This window comes from Oncorhynchus masou, chromosome 33 (genome assembly GCF_036934945.1).
Source record: "Oncorhynchus masou masou isolate Uvic2021 chromosome 33, UVic_Omas_1.1, whole genome shotgun sequence".
Taxonomy (NCBI): domain Eukaryota; kingdom Metazoa; phylum Chordata; class Actinopteri; order Salmoniformes; family Salmonidae; genus Oncorhynchus; species Oncorhynchus masou.
Window position 1 is genome coordinate 4634788 of NC_088244.1, and position 20052 is coordinate 4654839.

General features: G+C 44.6%; 1 protein-coding gene across 1 annotated transcript in view; it reads left to right on the forward strand.

Moving 5' to 3' along the window:
• lama5 (laminin, alpha 5) overlaps positions 1-20052 on the forward strand; it is a 255832-nt gene that overhangs the window by 202462 nt on the left and 33318 nt on the right. The window contains exons 54-64 of the mRNA XM_064956204.1: positions 151-267; positions 2644-2798; positions 5548-5680; positions 5835-5937; positions 6235-6348; positions 7265-7450; positions 12285-12427; positions 12618-12797; positions 17405-17544; positions 17941-18094; positions 19843-19976. Coding sequence (XP_064812276.1) covers positions 151-267; positions 2644-2798; positions 5548-5680; positions 5835-5937; positions 6235-6348; positions 7265-7450; positions 12285-12427; positions 12618-12797; positions 17405-17544; positions 17941-18094; positions 19843-19976 — 1559 coding nt within the window. The remainder of the gene's footprint in view (positions 1-150; positions 268-2643; positions 2799-5547; positions 5681-5834; positions 5938-6234; positions 6349-7264; positions 7451-12284; positions 12428-12617; positions 12798-17404; positions 17545-17940; positions 18095-19842; positions 19977-20052) is intronic.

Here is a 20052-nt window from a genome sequence, read left to right on the forward strand (position 1 = left end):
TGTGTCCTTCCGCCAGGTGTGTTGACGGACACAGAGATGGTGTCTGTGGTGACTCCTCCTATCATAATCACAGACATATATTTTCTTTTACATATTCAACTCTTTTTGACCTGCAGTGTTTGAACTCATCATTATTGTTTCTCTTCTCAGCAAAAGGTGGATGAACTGAATGAGAAGCACAAGGTAGTGGAGGATCTCCTGCAGATGGCAGAGGACGATGTGGCAACCGTCAACGACATGCTGTCTATGCTGCACGACTCCAAGGAGGTGAGCCTCAACCCTTACAGCAGTCCCTCACCCTCGTCAAGACCTTATCAGGGTAAACACTACGGTCGTAAATATCCAAAAGGGATTTAAAACACAGTTTAAAACAAACAGAAAATCCATCATGTCAGAAACAGTCTCAACAAAATGAGACAGTCCCTGGATGAGACAGCCCCTGGATGAGACAGTCCCTGGATGAGACAGTCCCTGGATGAGACAGTCCCTGGACGAGACAGTCCCTGGACGAGACAGCCCCTGGACGAGACAGCCCCTGGACGAGACAGTCCCTGGACGAGACAGCCTCTGGACGAGACAGCCCCTGGATGAGACAGTCCCTGGACGAGACAGTCCCTGGACGAGACAGCCCCTGGACGAGACAGCCCCTGGATGAGACAGCCCCTGGATGAGACAGCCCCTGGATGAGACAGCCCCTGGACGAGACAGCCCCTGGACGAGACAGCCCCTGGACGAGACAGTCCCTGGACGAGACAGTCCCTGGATGAGACAGTCCCTGGATGAGACAGTCCCTGGAAAATCTCCAAGCAGGTCTCAAGCAGTCTGATTAGAAGTCAAACATCCCTTTGTACAGTAAAACTCTGATGTAAAAACGACTCCAGACACCTAAAGTGATAGACTGTTCCCTCTGCTTCCGCACAGCAAGCGGTACTGATACAGCAAGTTTCAACAGCCTCTACCCCCAAACCATCAAACTGATAAATAGTTAGTTAAATAGTTAACCACTAACTACCCAAACTATCTGCATTGACCCCTTTTGGCACTAACTCTTTTGACTCATCACATACTGCTGCTGCTACTGTTTCTTATCTATCCTGTTGCCTAGTTACTTTATTCCTAGTTATATGTTCATATCGACCACAATTACCTGGTACACTGTGTATAAAGCCATGTTATTACCTCGTACCCCTGCACATGGACTCAGTACTGGTACACTGTGTATAAAGCCATGTTATTACCTCGTACCCCTGCACATGGACTCAGTACTGGTACACTGTGTATAAAGCCATGTTATTACCTCGTACCCCTACACATGGACTCAGTACTGGTACCCTGTGTATAAAGCCATGTTATTACCTCGTACCCCTACACATGGACTCAGTACTGGTACCCTGTGTATAAAGCCATGTTATTACCTCGTACCCCTACACATGGACTCAGTACTGGTACCCTGTGTATAAAGCCATGTTATTGACCTCGTACCCCTACACATGGACTCAGTACTGGTACCCTGTGTATAAAGCCATGTTATTGACCTCGTACCCCTACACATGGACTCAGTACTGGTACCCTGTGTATAAAGCCATGTTATTACCTCGTACCCCTGCACATGGACTCAGTACTGGTACCCTGTGTATAAAGCCATGTTATTGACCTCGTACCCTACACATGGACTCAGTACTGGTACCCTGTGTATAAAGCCATGTTATTGACCTCGTACCCCTACACATGGACTCAGTACTGGTACCCTGTGTATAAAGCCATGTTATTGACCTCGTACCCCTACACATGGACTCAGTACTGGTACCCTGTGTATAAAGCCATGTTATTGACCTCGTACCCCTACACATGGACTCAGTACTGGTATCCTGTGTATAAAGCCATGTTATTGACCTCGTACCCCTACACATGGACTCAGTACTGGTACCCTGTGTATAAAGCAATGTTATTGACCTCGTACCCCTACACATGGACTCAGTACTGGTACCCTGTGTATATAGCCATGTTATTGACCTCGTACCCCTACACATGGACTCAGTACTGGTACCCTGTGTATAAAGCCATGTTATTGACCTCGTACCCCTACACATGGACTCAGTACTGGTACCCTGTGTATAAAGCCATGTTATTGACCTCGTACCCCTACACATGGACTCAGTACTGGTACCCTGTGTATATAGCCATGTTATTGACCTCGTACCCCTACACATGGACTCAGTACTGGTACCCTGTGCATAAAGCCATGTTATTGACCTCGTACCCCTACACATGGACTCAGTACTGGTACCCTGTGTATAAAGCCATGTTATTACCTCGTACCCCTACACATGGACTCAGTACTGGTACCCTGTGTATAAAGCCATGTTATTACCTCGTACCCTACACATGGACTCAGTACTGGTACCACCTGGCCACCCCTCAGAGCCTGGTTCCTCTCTGGGGTTCTTCCTAGGTTCTGGCCTTTCTAGGGAGTTTTTCCTAGCCACCGTGCTTCTACATCTGCATTGCTTGCTGTTTGGGGTTTTATGCTGGGTTTCTGTACAGCACTTTGAGATATCAGCTGATGTAAGAAGGGCTTTATAAATACATTTGATTGATTGACTGTGTACCCTGATTATACCCCCCCCCCCCCCCTCTCTCTAGGAGTATGAGCGTTTGGCCGCCCAGTTGGATGGGGCCAGGAAGCCCCTGGCTGAAAAGGTGCAGACATTTGCCCCCACCCTCAGTAAGATACCCTTGGTGGAGGCAGCGGAGGAACATGCTGGACTACTCAATGAGCTGGCCATGAACCTCTCCAGGTGAGGAGTTGATGGAGCATGATGGAGGGTTGATACGTTGGTTGATGGAGGGTTGATATGTTGGTTGATGGATGGTTGATGGATGGTTGGTTGATGGATAGTTGATACGTTGGTTGATGGATGGTTGGTTGATGGAGGGTTGATACGTTGGTTGATGGATGGTTGATGGATGGTTGGTTGATGGAGGGTTGATTGATGGTTGATGGGTGGTTGATGGAGGGTTGATATGTTGGTTGATGGAGGGTTGATGGATTGTTGATGGAGGGTTGATACATTGGTTGATGGAGGGTTGATGAAGGGTTGGTGGATGGTTGATGGATGGTTGATGGAGGGTTGATGAAGGGTTGGTGGATGGTTGATGGAGGGTTGATACATTGGTTGATGGATGGTTGATGGATGGTTGATACATTGGTTGATGGATGGTTGTTGGATGGATGGATAGTTGATACGTTGGTTGATGGAGGGTTGATACGTTGGTTGATGGATGGTTGATGGAGGGTTGATGGAGGGTTGATCCGTTGGTTGATGGAGGGTTGATGGATGTTTGATGGAGGGTTGATATGTTGGTTGATGGAGGGTTGATTGATGGATGGTTGGTTGGTTGATGGATAGTTGATACGTTGGTTGATGGATGGTTGGTTGATGGAGGGTTGATACGTTGGTTGATGGATGGTTGATGGATGGTTGGTTGATGGAGGGTTGATTGATGGTTGATGGGTGGTTGATGGAGGGTTGATATGTTGGTTGATGGAGGGTTGATGGATGGTTGATGGATTGTTGATGGAGGGTTGATACATTGGTTGATGGAGGGTTGATGAAGGGTTGGTGGATGGTTGATGGATGGTTGATGGAGGGTTGATGGTTGATGGAGGGTTGATACATTGGTTGATGGATGGTTGATGGATGGTTGATAGATTGGTTGATGGATGTTTGATGGATGGTTGATACATTGGTTGATGGATGGTTGATGGATGGATGGTTGGATGGATGGATGGTTGATACGTTGGTTGATGGAGGGTTGATACGTTGGTTGATGGATGGTTGATGGAGGGTTGATGGAGGGTTGATCCGTTGGTTGATGGAGGGTTGATGGAGGGTTGATACATTGGTTGATGGAGGGTTGATACATTGGTTGATGGAGGGTTGATGAAGGGTTGGTGGATGGTTGATGGAGGGTTGATCCGTTGGTTGATGGATGGTTGATGGAGGGTTGATACGTTGGTTGATGGATGGTTGATGGAGGGTTGATGGAGGGTTGATCCGTTGGTTGATGGAGGGTTGATGGAGGGTTGATGGAGGGTTGATACATTGGTTGATGGAGGGTTGATACATTGGTTGATGGAGGGTTGATGAAGGGTTGGTGGATGGTTGATGGAGGGTTGATATGTTGGTTGATGGATGGTTGATGGAGGGTTGATACATTGGTTGATGGAGGGTTGATACATTGGTTGATGGAGGGTTGATGAAGGGTTGGTGGATGGTTGATCCGTTGGTTGATGGATGGTTGATGGATGGATGGTTGGATGGATGGATGGTTGATACGTTGGTTGATGGAGGGTTGATACGTTGGTTGATGGATGGTTGATGGAGGGTTGATGGAGGGTTGATCCGTTGGTTGATGGAGGGTTGATGGATGTTTGATGGAGGGTTGATATGTTGGTTGATGGATGGTTGATGGAGGGTTGATACATTGGTTGATGGAGGGTTGATACATTGGTTGATGGAGGGTTGATACATTGGTTGATGGAGGGTTGATACATTGGTTGATGGAGGGTTGATGAAGGGTTGGTGGATGGTTGATGGATGGTTAATGGAGGGTTGATGAAGGGTTGGTGGATGGTTGATGGAGGGTTGTTGGAGGGTTGATGGAAGGTTGATACATTGGTTGATGGATGGTTGATGGATGGTTGATACATTGGTTGATGGATGGTTGATGGATGGTTGGTTGATGGAGGGTTGATGGAGGGTTGATGGGTGGTTGATGGAGGGTTGATATGTTGGTTGATGGATGGTTGATACGTTGGTTGATGGATGGTTGATGGGTGGTTGATGGAGGGTTGATATGTTGGTTGATGGAGGGTTGATGGAGGGTTGATGGATGGTTGATGGATGGTTGATGGAGAGTTGATGGAGTGTTGATACGTTGGTTGATGGAGGGTTGATGGATGGTTGATGGAGGATTGATACGTTGGTTGATGGAGGTTTGATGGATGGTTGATGGAGGGTTGATGGATGGTTGATATGTTGGTTGATACATTGGTTGATGGATGGTTGATGGATGGTTGGTTGATGGATGGTTGATGGATGGTTGGTTGATGGATGTTTGATACGTTGGTTGATGGATGGTTGATGGATGGTTGATGGATGGTTGATGGATGGTTGATGGAGGGTTGATGGAGGGTTGATGGAAGGTTGATGGATGGAGGGTTGACGGATGGTTGATACGTTGGTTGATGGATGGTTGATGGATGGTTGATGGAGGGTTGATGGATGGAGGGTTGATGGAGGGTTGATACGTTGGTTGATGGAGGGTTGATGGGTGGTTGATGGAGGGTTGATATGTTGGTTGATGGATGGTTGATACGTTGGTTGATGGAGGGTTGATGGATGGTTGATGGAGGGTTGATGGATGGAGGGTTGATGGAGGGTTGATACGTTGGTTGATGGAGGATTGATCCGTTGGTTGATTGATTTATTGATTGGTTGATTGATCTGACGTCGACTTCACGTTTTCTCCTCTGTGTTGCAGTGTGATCTCCAACACCAACAAGGATGGTTTCATCCAGCGAGCGGTGAACGCGTCACGAGCGTACTCCGACATCATCGACGCCGTCAGAGACGCTGAGACCGCTGCCAACCAAGCTGCTGTGGACGCACTGGAGGTAAGGTCAACACACATACGCGTATTTCCTACATTTGTGAGGACACGCGTTGGACATGTGTGGCACCTTTAACGTTGCCACAATGGGCCTGTCAGAAACGAACATATGGTATGTTTTGTTATGGCGTTGATGCAGTCGTTGTTGATTTGTGCAGAATGTGAAGGGTCAGGACCTGGGCCAGGTAGCTGACGGTCTGAGGAATCACAGTTCTGAACTGCTGGACGACGCCGTCTCACTGCAACGGGAACTAAATGATGGTACTTGATGCAACATGTATTGTTTCCTCCCACTTCTGGTTGAATAGAAATTGGTTTCGGTGATGAATAAAGGGGGTGAGACAATTCTGTAGACTTTTGGTTGAAATCAGGAGGGATTTTTAACAGGGAGGAAACTAGGATTTCTGGGAAAACTGGGAATGAAGGTAACAAACCCCCTGGTTGTTGATTGTCGTTTGATAGGGTTTTTTTGTGTGTGTGTTGATTTTCTTTAACGAGCGAGAAAAACAACATGATTTTATTGTTGTTTATTGTTGTTTATTGCCTTTCGCCTGTCAGATCTGAAGCCTCGTCTCCGGGACGCCATGACTCATCTGGATGAGGCCAAGCAGAAACACGCGACTCTACTGAAAGATCTTGAGATGGTGCAGAGTAACCTCAACTTCAGCCGAGGTGAGGTCACACACACACACAGAGAGACACACACACACACATTCCAGACCATCGTTGTGAATAAGAGCAGGTCCTCAATGTAAACAAGTACAAAACAAACACATGTTGCTTAAACCCAGTCCAATACTGCCTACCCTATCCCTCCAACCCATACCTGTACAAGAACAAAACAAACACGTTGCTTAAACCCAGTCCAATACTGCCTACCCTATCCCTCCAACCCATACCTGTACAAGTACAAAACAAACACATGTTGCTTCAACCCAGTCCAATACTGCCTACCCTATCCCTCCAACCCATACCTGTACAAGTACAAAACAAACACATGTTGCTTCAACCCAGTCCAATACTGCCTACCCTATCCCTCCAACCCATACCTGTACAAGTACAAAACAAACACGTTGCTTCAACCCAGTCCAATACTGCCTACCCTATCCCTCCAACCCATACCTGTACAAGTACAAAACAAACACATGTTGCTTCAACCCAGTCCAATACTGCCTACCCTATCCCTCCAACCCATACCTGTACAAGTACAAAACAAACACATGTTGCTTCAACCCAGTCCAATACTGCCTACCCTATCCCTCCAACCCATACCTGTACAAGAACAAAACAAACACGTTGCTTAAACCCAGTCCAATACTGCCTACCCTATCCCTCCAACCCATACCTGTACAAGTACAAAACAAACACATGTTGCTTCAACCCAGTCCAATACTGCCTACCCTATCCCTCCAACCCATACCTGTACAAGTACAAAACAAACACATGTTGCTTCAACCCAGTCCAATACTGCCTACCCTATCCCTCCAACCCATACCTGTACAAGAACAAAACAAACACGTTGCTTAAACCCAGTCCAATACTGCCTACCCTATCCCTCCAACCCATACCTGTACATATTGTCCTCCAGGGGAAACGGCTAAGGTTATAGAGGAGGCGAAGGCTGCAGCCGAGGAGGCCAACAGTACAGCAGCGAAGGTAGAGGATACCCTGGCACCTATCAAAGAGCAGGTGGACCAATGGCAGCAGCAGTACGGGGACGCTAACACCACCAATGAGGACATAAACAAGGCCTTCCTGGAGGCCAACAAGTCTGGTAGGTCTACAACCACTACTCTGGTTGGACCACTAGATACCGCTAGACAGTAGGTCTGGTAGGACCACTAGATACCACTAGATACCACTAGACAGTAGGTCTGGTAGAACCACTAGATACCGCTAGATACCACTAGACAGTAGGTCCGTTAGAACCACTAGATACCGCTAGATACCACTAGACAGAAGGTCTGGTAGAACCACTAGATACCGCTAGATACCACTAGACAGTAGGTCTGGTAGAACCACTAGATACCGCTAGATACCACTAGACAGTAGGTCTGGTAGAACCACTAGATACCACTAGACAGTAGGTCTGGTAGGACCACTAGATACCGCTAGATACCACTAGACAGTAGGTCTGGTAGGACCACTAGATACCGCTAGATACCACGAGACAGTAGGTCTGGTAGGACCACTAGATACCACTAGACACCACTAGACAGTAGGTCTGGTAGGACCACTAGATACCGCTAGATACCACTAGACAGTAGGTCTGGTAGGACCACTAGATACCGCTAGATACCACTAGACAGTAGGTCTGGTAGGACCACTAGATACCGCTAGATACCACTAGACAGTAGGTCTGGTAGGACCACTAGATACCGCTAGACATCACTAGACAGTAGGTCTGGTAGAACCACTAGATACCGCTAGATACCACTAGATACCACTAGACAGTAGGTCTGGTAGGACCACTAGATACCGCTAGATACCACGAGACAGTAGGTCTGGTAGGACCACTAGATACCACTAGACACCACTAGACAGTAGGTCTGGTAGGACCACTAGATACCACTAGATACCACTAGACAGTAGGTCTGGTAGGACCACTAGATACCACTAGATACCACTAGACCGTAGGTCTGGTAGGACCACTAGATACAACTAGACAGTAGGTCTGGTAGGACCACTAGATACCACTAGACAGTAGGTCTGGTAGAACCACTAGATACCACTAGACAGTAGGTCTGGTAGGACCACTAGATACCACTAGACAGTAGGTCTGGTAGGACCACTAGATACCACTAGACAGTAGGTCTGGTAGGACCACTAGATACCACTAGATGGTAGGTCTGGTAGGACCACTAGATACCACTAGATACCACTAGACATTAGGCCTGGTATGACCACTAGATACCACTAGACAGTAGGTCTGGTAGGACCACTAGATACCACTAGATACCACTAGACAGTAGGTCTGGTAGGACCACTAGATACCACTAGATACCACTAGACAGTAGGTCAGGTAGGACCACTAGATACCACTAGATACCACTAGATACCACTAGACAGTAGGTCTGGTAGGACCACGAGATACCACTAGATAGTAGTTCTGGTAGGACCACTAGATACCACAAGGCAGTAGGTCTGGTAGGACCACTAGATACCACTAGACAGTTGGTCTGGTAGGACCACTAGATACCACTAGACAGTTGGTCTGGTAGGACCACTAAATACCACTAGATACCACTAGGCAGTAGGTCTGGTAGGACCACTAGATACCACTAGACAGTAGGTCTGGTAGGACCACTAGATACCACTAGGCAGTAGGTCTGGTAGGACCACTAGATACCACTAGATGGTAGGTCTGGTAGGACCACTAGATACCACTAGACAGTTGGTCTGATAGGACCACTAGATACCACTAGATACCACTAGACATTAGGCCTGGTATGACCACTAGATACCGCTAGATACCACGAGACAGTAGGTCTGGTAGGACCACTAGATACCACTAGACACCACTAGACAGTAGGTCTGGTAGGACCACTAGATACCACTAGATACCACTAGACAGTAGGTCTGGTAGGACCACTAGATACCACTAGATACCACTAGACCGTAGGTCTGGTAGGACCACTAGATACAACTAGACAGTAGGTCTGGTAGGACCACTAGATACCACTAGACAGTAGGTCTGGTAGAACCACTAGATACCACTAGACAGTAGGTCTGGTAGGACCACTAGATACCACTAGACAGTAGGTCTGGTAGGACCACTAGATACCACTAGACAGTAGGTCTGGTAGGACCACTAGATACCACTAGATGGTAGGTCTGGTAGGACCACTAGATACCACTAGATACCACTAGAGAGTAGGTCTGGTAGGACCACTAGATACCACTAGATACCACTAGACATTAGGCCTGGTATGACCACTAGATACCACTAGACAGTAGGTCTGGTAGGACCACTAGATACCACTAGATACCACTAGACAGTAGGTCTGGTAGGACCACTAGATACCACTAGATACCACTAGACAGTAGGTCAGGTAGGACCACTAGATACCACTAGATACCACTAGATACCACTAGACAGTAGGTCTGGTAGGACCACGAGATACCACTAGATAGTAGTTCTGGTAGGACCACTAGATACCACTAGACAGTAGGTCTGGTAGGACCACTAGATACCGCTAGACATCACTAGACAGTAGGTCTGGTAGAACCACTAGATACCGCTAGATACCACTAGATACCACTAGACAGTAGGTCTGGTAGGACCACTAGATACCGCTAGATACCACGAGACAGTAGGTCTGGTAGGACCACTAGATACCACTAGACACCACTAGACAGTAGGTCTGGTAGGACCACTAGATACCACTAGATACCACTAGACAGTAGGTCTGGTAGGACCACTAGATACCACTAGATACCACTAGACCGTAGGTCTGGTAGGACCACTAGATACAACTAGACAGTAGGTCTGGTAGGACCACTAGATACCACTAGACAGTAGGTCTGGTAGAACCACTAGATACCACTAGACAGTAGGTCTGGTAGGACCACTAGATACCACTAGACAGTAGGTCTGGTAGGACCACTAGATACCACTAGACAGTAGGTCTGGTAGGACCACTAGATACCACTAGATGGTAGGTCTGGTAGGACCACTAGATACCACTAGATACCACTAGACATTAGGCCTGGTATGACCACTAGATACCACTAGACAGTAGGTCTGGTAGGACCACTAGATACCACTAGATACCACTAGACAGTAGGTCTGGTAGGACCACTAGATACCACTAGATACCACTAGACAGTAGGTCAGGTAGGACCACTAGATACCACTAGATACCACTAGATACCACTAGACAGTAGGTCTGGTAGGACCACGAGATACCACTAGATAGTAGTTCTGGTAGGACCACTAGATACCACAAGGCAGTAGGTCTGGTAGGACCACTAGATACCACTAGACAGTTGGTCTGGTAGGACCACTAGATACCACTAGACAGTTGGTCTGGTAGGACCACTAAATACCACTAGATACCACTAGGCAGTAGGTCTGGTAGGACCACTAGATACCACTAGACAGTAGGTCTGGTAGGACCACTAGATACCACTAGGCAGTAGGTCTGGTAGGACCACTAGATACCACTAGATGGTAGGTCTGGTAGGACCACTAGATACCACTAGACAGTTGGTCTGATAGGACCACTAGATACCACTAGATACCACTAGACATTAGGCCTGGTATGACCACTAGATACCGCTAGATACCACGAGACAGTAGGTCTGGTAGGACCACTAGATACCACTAGACACCACTAGACAGTAGGTCTGGTAGGACCACTAGATACCACTAGATACCACTAGACAGTAGGTCTGGTAGGACCACTAGATACCACTAGATACCACTAGACCGTAGGTCTGGTAGGACCACTAGATACAACTAGACAGTAGGTCTGGTAGGACCACTAGATACCACTAGACAGTAGGTCTGGTAGAACCACTAGATACCACTAGACAGTAGGTCTGGTAGGACCACTAGATACCACTAGACAGTAGGTCTGGTAGGACCACTAGATACCACTAGACAGTAGGTCTGGTAGGACCACTAGATACCACTAGATGGTAGGTCTGGTAGGACCACTAGATACCACTAGATACCACTAGAGAGTAGGTCTGGTAGGACCACTAGATACCACTAGATACCACTAGACATTAGGCCTGGTATGACCACTAGATACCACTAGACAGTAGGTCTGGTAGGACCACTAGATACCACTAGATACCACTAGACAGTAGGTCTGGTAGGACCACTAGATACCACTAGATACCACTAGACAGTAGGTCAGGTAGGACCACTAGATACCACTAGATACCACTAGATACCACTAGACAGTAGGTCTGGTAGGACCACGAGATACCACTAGATAGTAGTTCTGGTAGGACCACTAGATACCACAAGGCAGTAGGTCTGGTAGGACCACTAGATACCACTAGACAGTTGGTCTGGTAGGACCACTAGATACCACTAGACAGTTGGTCTGGTAGGACCACTAAATACCACTAGATACCACTAGGCAGTAGGTCTGGTAGGACCACTAGATACCACTAGACAGTAGGTCTGGTAGGACCACTAGATACCACTAGGCAGTAGGTCTGGTAGGACCACTAGATACCACTAGATGGTAGGTCTGGTAGGACCACTAGATACCACTAGACAGTTGGTCTGATAGGACCACTAGATACCACTAGGCAGTAGGTCTGGTAGAACCACGAGATACCACTAGACAGTAGGTCTGGTAGGACCACTAGATACCACTAGATACCACTAGACAGTTGGTCTGGTAGGACCACTAGATACCACTAGACAATAGGTCCGGTAGGACCACTAGATACTACTAGTAGGTCCTTTATAGTTTCACCATACAGAGGTCAAGGACGCTAGCTTGTCTTCCATTTTGAATGTTACTATTAAAGCTGATTAGGATTGACTGTGTGTACAGACTTCCTCAATGAAGAAACATTTGCTCAAGTCTGCTTAAATGTGTTTAGACTGACAGACCATTTTCTGTCTGTGTGTGTCTCTCCAGTGGGTATGTTGGGCGAGGCCATCCCAATACTGATGAGGAAGCTGGACAAGCTGCAGAACCACTCAGCCCAGATGCCCAACATCTCAGAAAACATCCTCAGGATCAGACAGCTCATCGCAGAGGCCCGCAAGGCAGCCAGCAAGGTATGGTGGCTCACATGGGACAAACATAACCCAGGCCCTCAATAGGAATACATGTGCTACAAATGTGTCTGTTAAATGTCGTTATTGTTTGAAAACTCAGATATTATAGAACATCTATCTACTATGGTTACATCAACATACGTAGGTATGGACGACGGAGATTTTTAATTGCCTCTTTTCTCCCTCTCAGGTGAGCGTACCTGTGAAGTTCAACGGGACATCAGGTGTGCAGGTGCGTACCCCCAGTAACCTGGCAGATCTGGCAGCTTACACCTCCCTCAAGTTCTACATCACCCTGCCCGAGGCCTCACGCGCCCGCAGACAGGACCAACCAGGCAAACAGTTTGTCTTTTACCTCGGAAACAAGGACGTAAGTATTTTTATTTATTTATTATTATTATTATTATTATTTTTATTTATTTATTTTATTTTATGATTAAACTCTTGTTTATTCCTTTCTTATTTTATTTTAATACAAATAGACGACATATCATCAGAAACTACTAAATAAAATAATAAATACTACCTTATCGTCCAGGCACACTGTGGGACAGAGAATATTGAATATATGTTTTTTATTTTAAACATTTATATAAATTTATAAGCCTATGTAATGTCATATTCATGAAAGGATATCATTAGACAGTGTATACCACTAGACAGTATATATACCATTATACAGTGTATATACCATTAGACAGTGTATATACCATTAGACAGTGTATATATCATTAGACAGTGTGTATATCATTAGACAGTGTATATACCATTAGACAGTGTATATACCATTAGACAGTGTATATACCATTAGACAGTGTATATACCATTAGACAGTGTGTATATCATTAGACAGTATATATACCATTAGACAGTGTATATACCATTAGACAGTGTATATACCATTAGACAGTGTATATACCATTAGACAGTATATATACCATTAGACAGTGTGTATACCATTAGACAGTGTATATATCATTAGACAGTGTATATACCATTAGACAGTGTATATACCATTAGACAGTGTGTATATCATTAGACAGTGTATATACCATTAGACATTGTATATACCATTAGACAGTGTATATACCATTAGACAGTGTATATACCATTAGACAGTGTATATACCATTAGACAGTGTATATATCATTAGACAGTGTATATACCATTAGACAGTGTGTATACCACTAGACAGTATATATACCATTAGACAGTATATACCATTAGACAGTGTGTATACCATTAGACAGTGTGTATACCACTAGACAGTATATATACCATTAGACAGTATATACCATTAGACAGTGTGTATACCATTAGACAGTGTGTATACCATTAGACAGTGTGTATACCATTAGACAGTATGTATACCATTAGACAGTGTATATACCATTAGACAGTATATACCATTAGACAGTGTGTATACCATTAGACAGTGTGTATACCATTAGACAGTGTGTATACCATTAGACAGTGTGTATACCACTAGACAGTATATATACCATTAGACAGTATATACCATTAGACAGTGTGTATACCATTAGACAGTGTATATACCATTAGACAGTGTGTATACCATTAGACAGTGTGTATACCACTAGACAGTATATATACCATTAGACAGTGTGTATACCATTAGACAGTGTGTATACCATTAGACAGTGTGTATACCATTAGACAGTGTGTATACCACTAGACAGTATATATACCATTAGACAGTGTGTATACCATTAGACAGTGTGTATACCACTAGACAGTATATATACCATTAGACAGTATATACCATTAGACAGTGTATATACCATTAGACAGTATACACCATTAGACAGTGTGTATACCATTAGACAGTGTGTATACCATTAGACAGTATATATACCATTAGACAGTATATACCATTAGACAGTGTGTATACCATTAGACAGTATATATACCATTAGACAGTGTATATACCATTAGACAGTGTATACCATTAGACAGTATATATACCATTAGACAGTGTGTATACCATTAGACAGTGTGTATACCATTAGACAGTGTATATACCATTATACAGTGTATATACCATTAGACAGTGTATATACCATTAGACAGTGTGTATACCATTAGACAGTGTGTATACCATTAGACAGTGTGTATACCATTAGACAGTGTGTATACCATTAGACAGTATGTATACCATTAGACAGTGTGTATACCATTAGACAGTGTATATACCATTAGACAGTGTATATACCATTAGACAGTGTATATACCATTAGACAGTGTGTATACCATTAGACAGTGTGTATACCATTAGACAGTGTGTATACCATTAGACAGTGTATATACCATTAGATAGTATATATACCATTAGACAGTGTGTATACCATTAGACAGTGTATATACCATTAGACAGTGTATATACCATTAGACAGTATATACCATTAGACAGTGTATATACCATTAGACAGTATATATACCATTAGACAGTGTATATATCATTAGACAGTGTATATATCATTAGACAGTGTATATACCATTAGACAGTGTGTATACCATTAGACAGTGTATATACCATTAGACAGTGTGTATACCATTAGACAGTGTATATACCATTAGACAGTATATATACCATTAGACAGTGTATATATCATTAGACAGTGTATATACCATTAGACAGTGTGTATACCATTAGACAGTGTGTATACCATTAGACAGTGTATATACCATTAGACAGTGTGTATACCATTAGACAGTGTATATACCATTAGACAGTATATACCATTAGACAGTGTATATACCATTAGACAGTATACACCATTAGACAGTGTGTATACCATTAGACAGTGTGTATACCACTAGACAGTATATATACCATTAGACAGTATATACCATTAGACAGTGTGTATACCATTAGACAGTGTGTATACCACTAGACAGTATATATACCATTAGACAGTATATACCATTAGACAGTGTATATACCATTAGACAGTATACACCATTAGACAGTGTGTATACCATTAGACAGTGTATATACCATTAGACAGTGTGTATACCATTAGACAGTGTGTATACCATTAGACAGTGTGTATACCATTAGACAGTGTATATACCATTAGACAGTGTATACCATTAGACAGTGTATATACCATTAGACAGTGTATATACCATTAGACAGTGTATATACCATTAGACAGTGTGTATACCATTAGACAGTGTGTATACCATTAGACAGTGTGTATACCATTAGACAGTGTGTATACCATTAGACAGTATGTATACCATTAGACAGTGTGTATACCATTAGACAGTGTGTATACCATTAGACAGTGTGTATACCATTAGACAGTGTGTATACCATTAGACAGTATGTATACCATTAGACAGTGTATATACCATTAGACAGTGTATATACCATTAGACAGTGTATATACCATTAGACAGTGTATATACCATTAGACAGTATATACCATTAGACAGTGTATATACCATTAGACAGTATATATACCATTAGACAGTGTATATATCATTAGACAGTGTATATATCATTAGACAGTGTATATACCATTAGACAGTGTGTATACCATTAGACAGTGTATATACCATTAGACAGTGTGTATACCATTAGACAGTGTATATACCATTAGACAGTATATATACCATTAGACAGTGTATATACCATTAGACAGTGTATATACCATTAGACAGTGTATATATCATTAGATAGTATATATACCATTAGACAGTGTATATATCATTAGATAGTATATATACCATTAGACAGTGTGTATACCATTAGACAGTGTATATACCATTAGACAGTGTATATACCATTAGACAGTGCCTCTATCATTACTAGTGTAGTTTTCAATGTAGTATTTTTCTAGTAAACTGTATGAGAAGAATGACCATCAAATATGGAATTCTATAGTCCAGTAATAGACTACCACTGTATGAGTCATAATACCCATAAAGCCTAGCGGTCAAACAGGGAAATGGTTCCAATTGTTTTTTTCCAACATACATTTTTCCCTTAGGGAATTTTAGAAACACTAAAATGAAGGTCTGTGTTTAGCTGCTAATGTGGCTATCATAACGAACTACAAATACCATGGTGCTCTGGACGAGACTGACGAATCGAGGACAAGGTAAGAATCTCTGGATTAACTATCCAATGTTAGATACATGTAGCAATTAATAAATTAGCGACATTTCTTTAAATGGACAATTCTGTTAACTATCTTATACAAATTTTAAATTGACACAATACCTGTTAACAAAGATGTCAGCTGAAGATGACGTGCAGGAGCATGCTGGGATTTGTAGTCTTGCATGATGTCTACTTTGATAATAATTAGCATTTTCGAATCAGAGTAAATAGTGCCGAAATCATCGATAAAAGTCACCTTGTCCAAGAGAGATTTACACACTTATCAGAACGTCGCGCCAGGGTAAGCCTACACGAAAAGAAACCCTTATTTTAAGTGTTTCTTAACATTCTTTATGGGAAAAAATTAATGGTGGAAAAACGATTGGAACCGTTTCCCTGTTTGACCGCTAGGTTTTATGGCATTTATGGTATTATGACACCTCCACTGTTGGACTCTATGATTATGCTGTTTCCTGTTTCCTGTCTGTAGTCCAGTAATGATAATGCGTTTCCTGTTTCCTGTCTGTAGTCCAGTAATGATAATGCGTTTCCTGTTTCCTGTCTGTAGTCCAGTAATGATAATGCGTTTCCTGTTTCCTGTCTGTAGTCCAGTAATGATAATGCGTTTCTTGTCTGTAGTCCAGTAATGATAATGCGTTTCTTGTCTGTAGTCCAGTAATGATAATGCGTTTCCTGTCTGTAGTCCAGTAATGATAATGCGTTTCCTGTCTGTAGTCCAGTAATGATAATGCGTTTCCTGTTTCCTGTCTGTAGTCCAGTAATGATAATGCGTTTCCTGTCGGTAGTCCAGTAATGATAATGCGTTTCCTGTTTCCTGTCTGTAGTCCAGTAAAGAGTTCCTGGGCATGATGCTGGAGGGGCGGAGACTGCACTGGCTGTTCAACGTGGGCGGAGACACAGCTGAGGTGGAGATGCAGGAGGATGTCCAAACAGATGGCGACTTCAACAACGTGGTCCTGGAAAGGTAACTCCTGCCACTGTCATTGGCTGAATTTGTTTGTCACTCGAGAAGCCAATGTCTTCACCATTAGATTAAGAGGAATTTCTCATAGTCCAAGAGGGCGACAATTGGCCCTCTCAGGGAGGCTGTATCATCACGAGAGGATCAATCCAAATCATCTCAGCTACACTATCTGTCATCACCATCACCATCACCATGTTAACCTGCCCTCTCTCTCTCTCTCTCTCTCTCTCTCTCTCTCTCTCTCTCTCTCTCTCTCTCTCTCTCTCTCTCTCTCTCTCTATTTCTCTTTCTCTCCTTCTCTTGCGCTCTCTCTCTCGCTCTCTCTCTCGCTCTCTCGCTCTCTCTCTCTCTCTCTCGCTCTCTCTCTCGCTCTCTCTCTCTATTTTTTCTGTATAGGATCCTTCAGTACGGCCAGATGGCCATGTCTTCAGAGCTCAGTGAGGCCAGGATGACCAAGGCTGTGGTGGAGGCAGGAGGGGATAGTGGACTGCTCAACCTCCAGACTGAAGAGACTGTGTTCTACGTGGGAGGATACCCTGACACGTTCACGGTGAGAGGGAGCTGTGGTTGGGGGGATAGACAGTGGTTTACCAAACACACAGGAGACCTAGCTATCGTTTTCTCCCTTATGTATTGAATGTTAGTCACTTATAGATATGGTTCCTTTCCCAGCCCCCTCAGTAACCCATATCTCTACCTTCTCTCAGCCCCTCAGTAACCCATATCTCTCTCTACCTTCTCTCAGCCCCCTCAGTAACCCATATCTCTCTCTACCTTCTCTCAGCCCCCTCAGTAACCCATATCTCCACCTTCTCCCAGCCCCTCAGTAACCCATATCTCTCTCTACCTTCTCCCAGCCCCTCAGTAACCCATATCTATCTCTACCTTCTCCCAGCCCCTCAGTAACCCATATCTCTCTCTACCTTCTCTCAGCCCCCTCAGTAACCCATATCTCTCTCTACCTTCTCTCAGCCCCTCAGTAACCCATATCTCTCTCTACCTTCTCCCAGCTCCCTCAGTAACCCATATCTCTCTCTACCTTCTCTCAGCCCCTCAGTAACCCATATCTCTCTCTACCTTCTCTCAGCCCCCTCAGTAACCCATATCTCTCTCTACCTTCTCTCAGCCTCCTCAGTAACCCATATCTCTCTCTACCTTCTCTCAGCCCCTCAGTAACCCATATCTCTCTCTACCTTCTCCCAGCCCCCTCAGTAACACATATCTATCTCTATCTTCTCCCAGCCCCTCACTAACCCATATCTCTCTCTACCTTCTCCCAGCCCCCTCAGAAACCCATATCTCTCTCTACCTTCTCTCAGCCCCCTCAGTAACCCATATCTCTCTCTACCTTCTCTCAGCCCCTCACTAACCCATATCTCTCTCTACCTTCTCCCAGCCCCCTCAGAAACCCATATCTCTCTCTACCTTCTCCCAGCCCCCTCAGTAACACATATCTATCTCTATCTTCTCCCAGCCCCTCACTAACCCATATCTCTCTCTACCTTCTCCCAGCCCCCTCAGAAACCCATATCTCTCTCTACCTTCTCTCAGCCCCCTCAGTAACCCATATCTCTCTCTACCTTCTCCCAGCCCCTCAGTAACCCATATCTCTCTCTACCTTGTCTCAGCCCCCTCAGTAACCCATATCTCCCTCTACCTTGTCTCAGCCCCTCAGTAACCCATATCTCTCTCTACCTTGTCTCAGCCCCCTCAGTAACCCATATCTCCCTCTACCTTCTCTCAGCCCCTCAGTAACCCATATCTCTCTCTACCTTCTCTCAGCCCCCTCAGTAACCCATATCTCCCTCTACCTTGTCTCAGCCCCTCAGTAACCCATATCTCTCTCTACCTTCTCCCAGCCCCTCAGTAACCCATATCTCTCTCTACCTTGTCTCAGCCCCCTCAGTAACCCATATCTTCCTCTCTGTTCTTCGCTCAGCCCCCTCAGTAACATCTCTGTCTCTCTGTTCTTCTCCCAGCCCCCTCAGTAACCCATATCTCCCTCTACCTTGTCTCAGCCCCCTCAGTAACCCATATCTCTCTCTACCTTCTCCCAGCCCCTCAGTAACCCATATCTCTCTCTACCTTGTCTCAGCCCCCTCAGTAACCCATATCTTCCTCTCTGTTCTTCGCTCAGCCCCCTCAGTAACATCTCTGTCTCTCTGTTCTTCTCCCAGCCCCCTCAGTAACCCATATCTTCCTCTCTGTTCTTCGCTCAGCCCCCTCAGTAACATCTCTGTCTCTCTGTTCTTCTCCCAGCCCCTCAGTAACATCTCAGTCTCTCTGTTCTTCTCTCAGCCCCCTCTCCAGCTCCAGCTGCCCAATCTCAAGGGCTGTATTGAGCTGGAGACCCTGAATGAGGAGGTGCTCAGTCTCTATAACTTTGAGAACATCTTCCAACTCAACACCACCGAGGAGAAACCATGTGGAAGGTGAGACCATTAGCAGACCACTACATCTTATCTCTATGGCTGGAGCTCTCAGCACTGAATACTAACAAGAGCCACA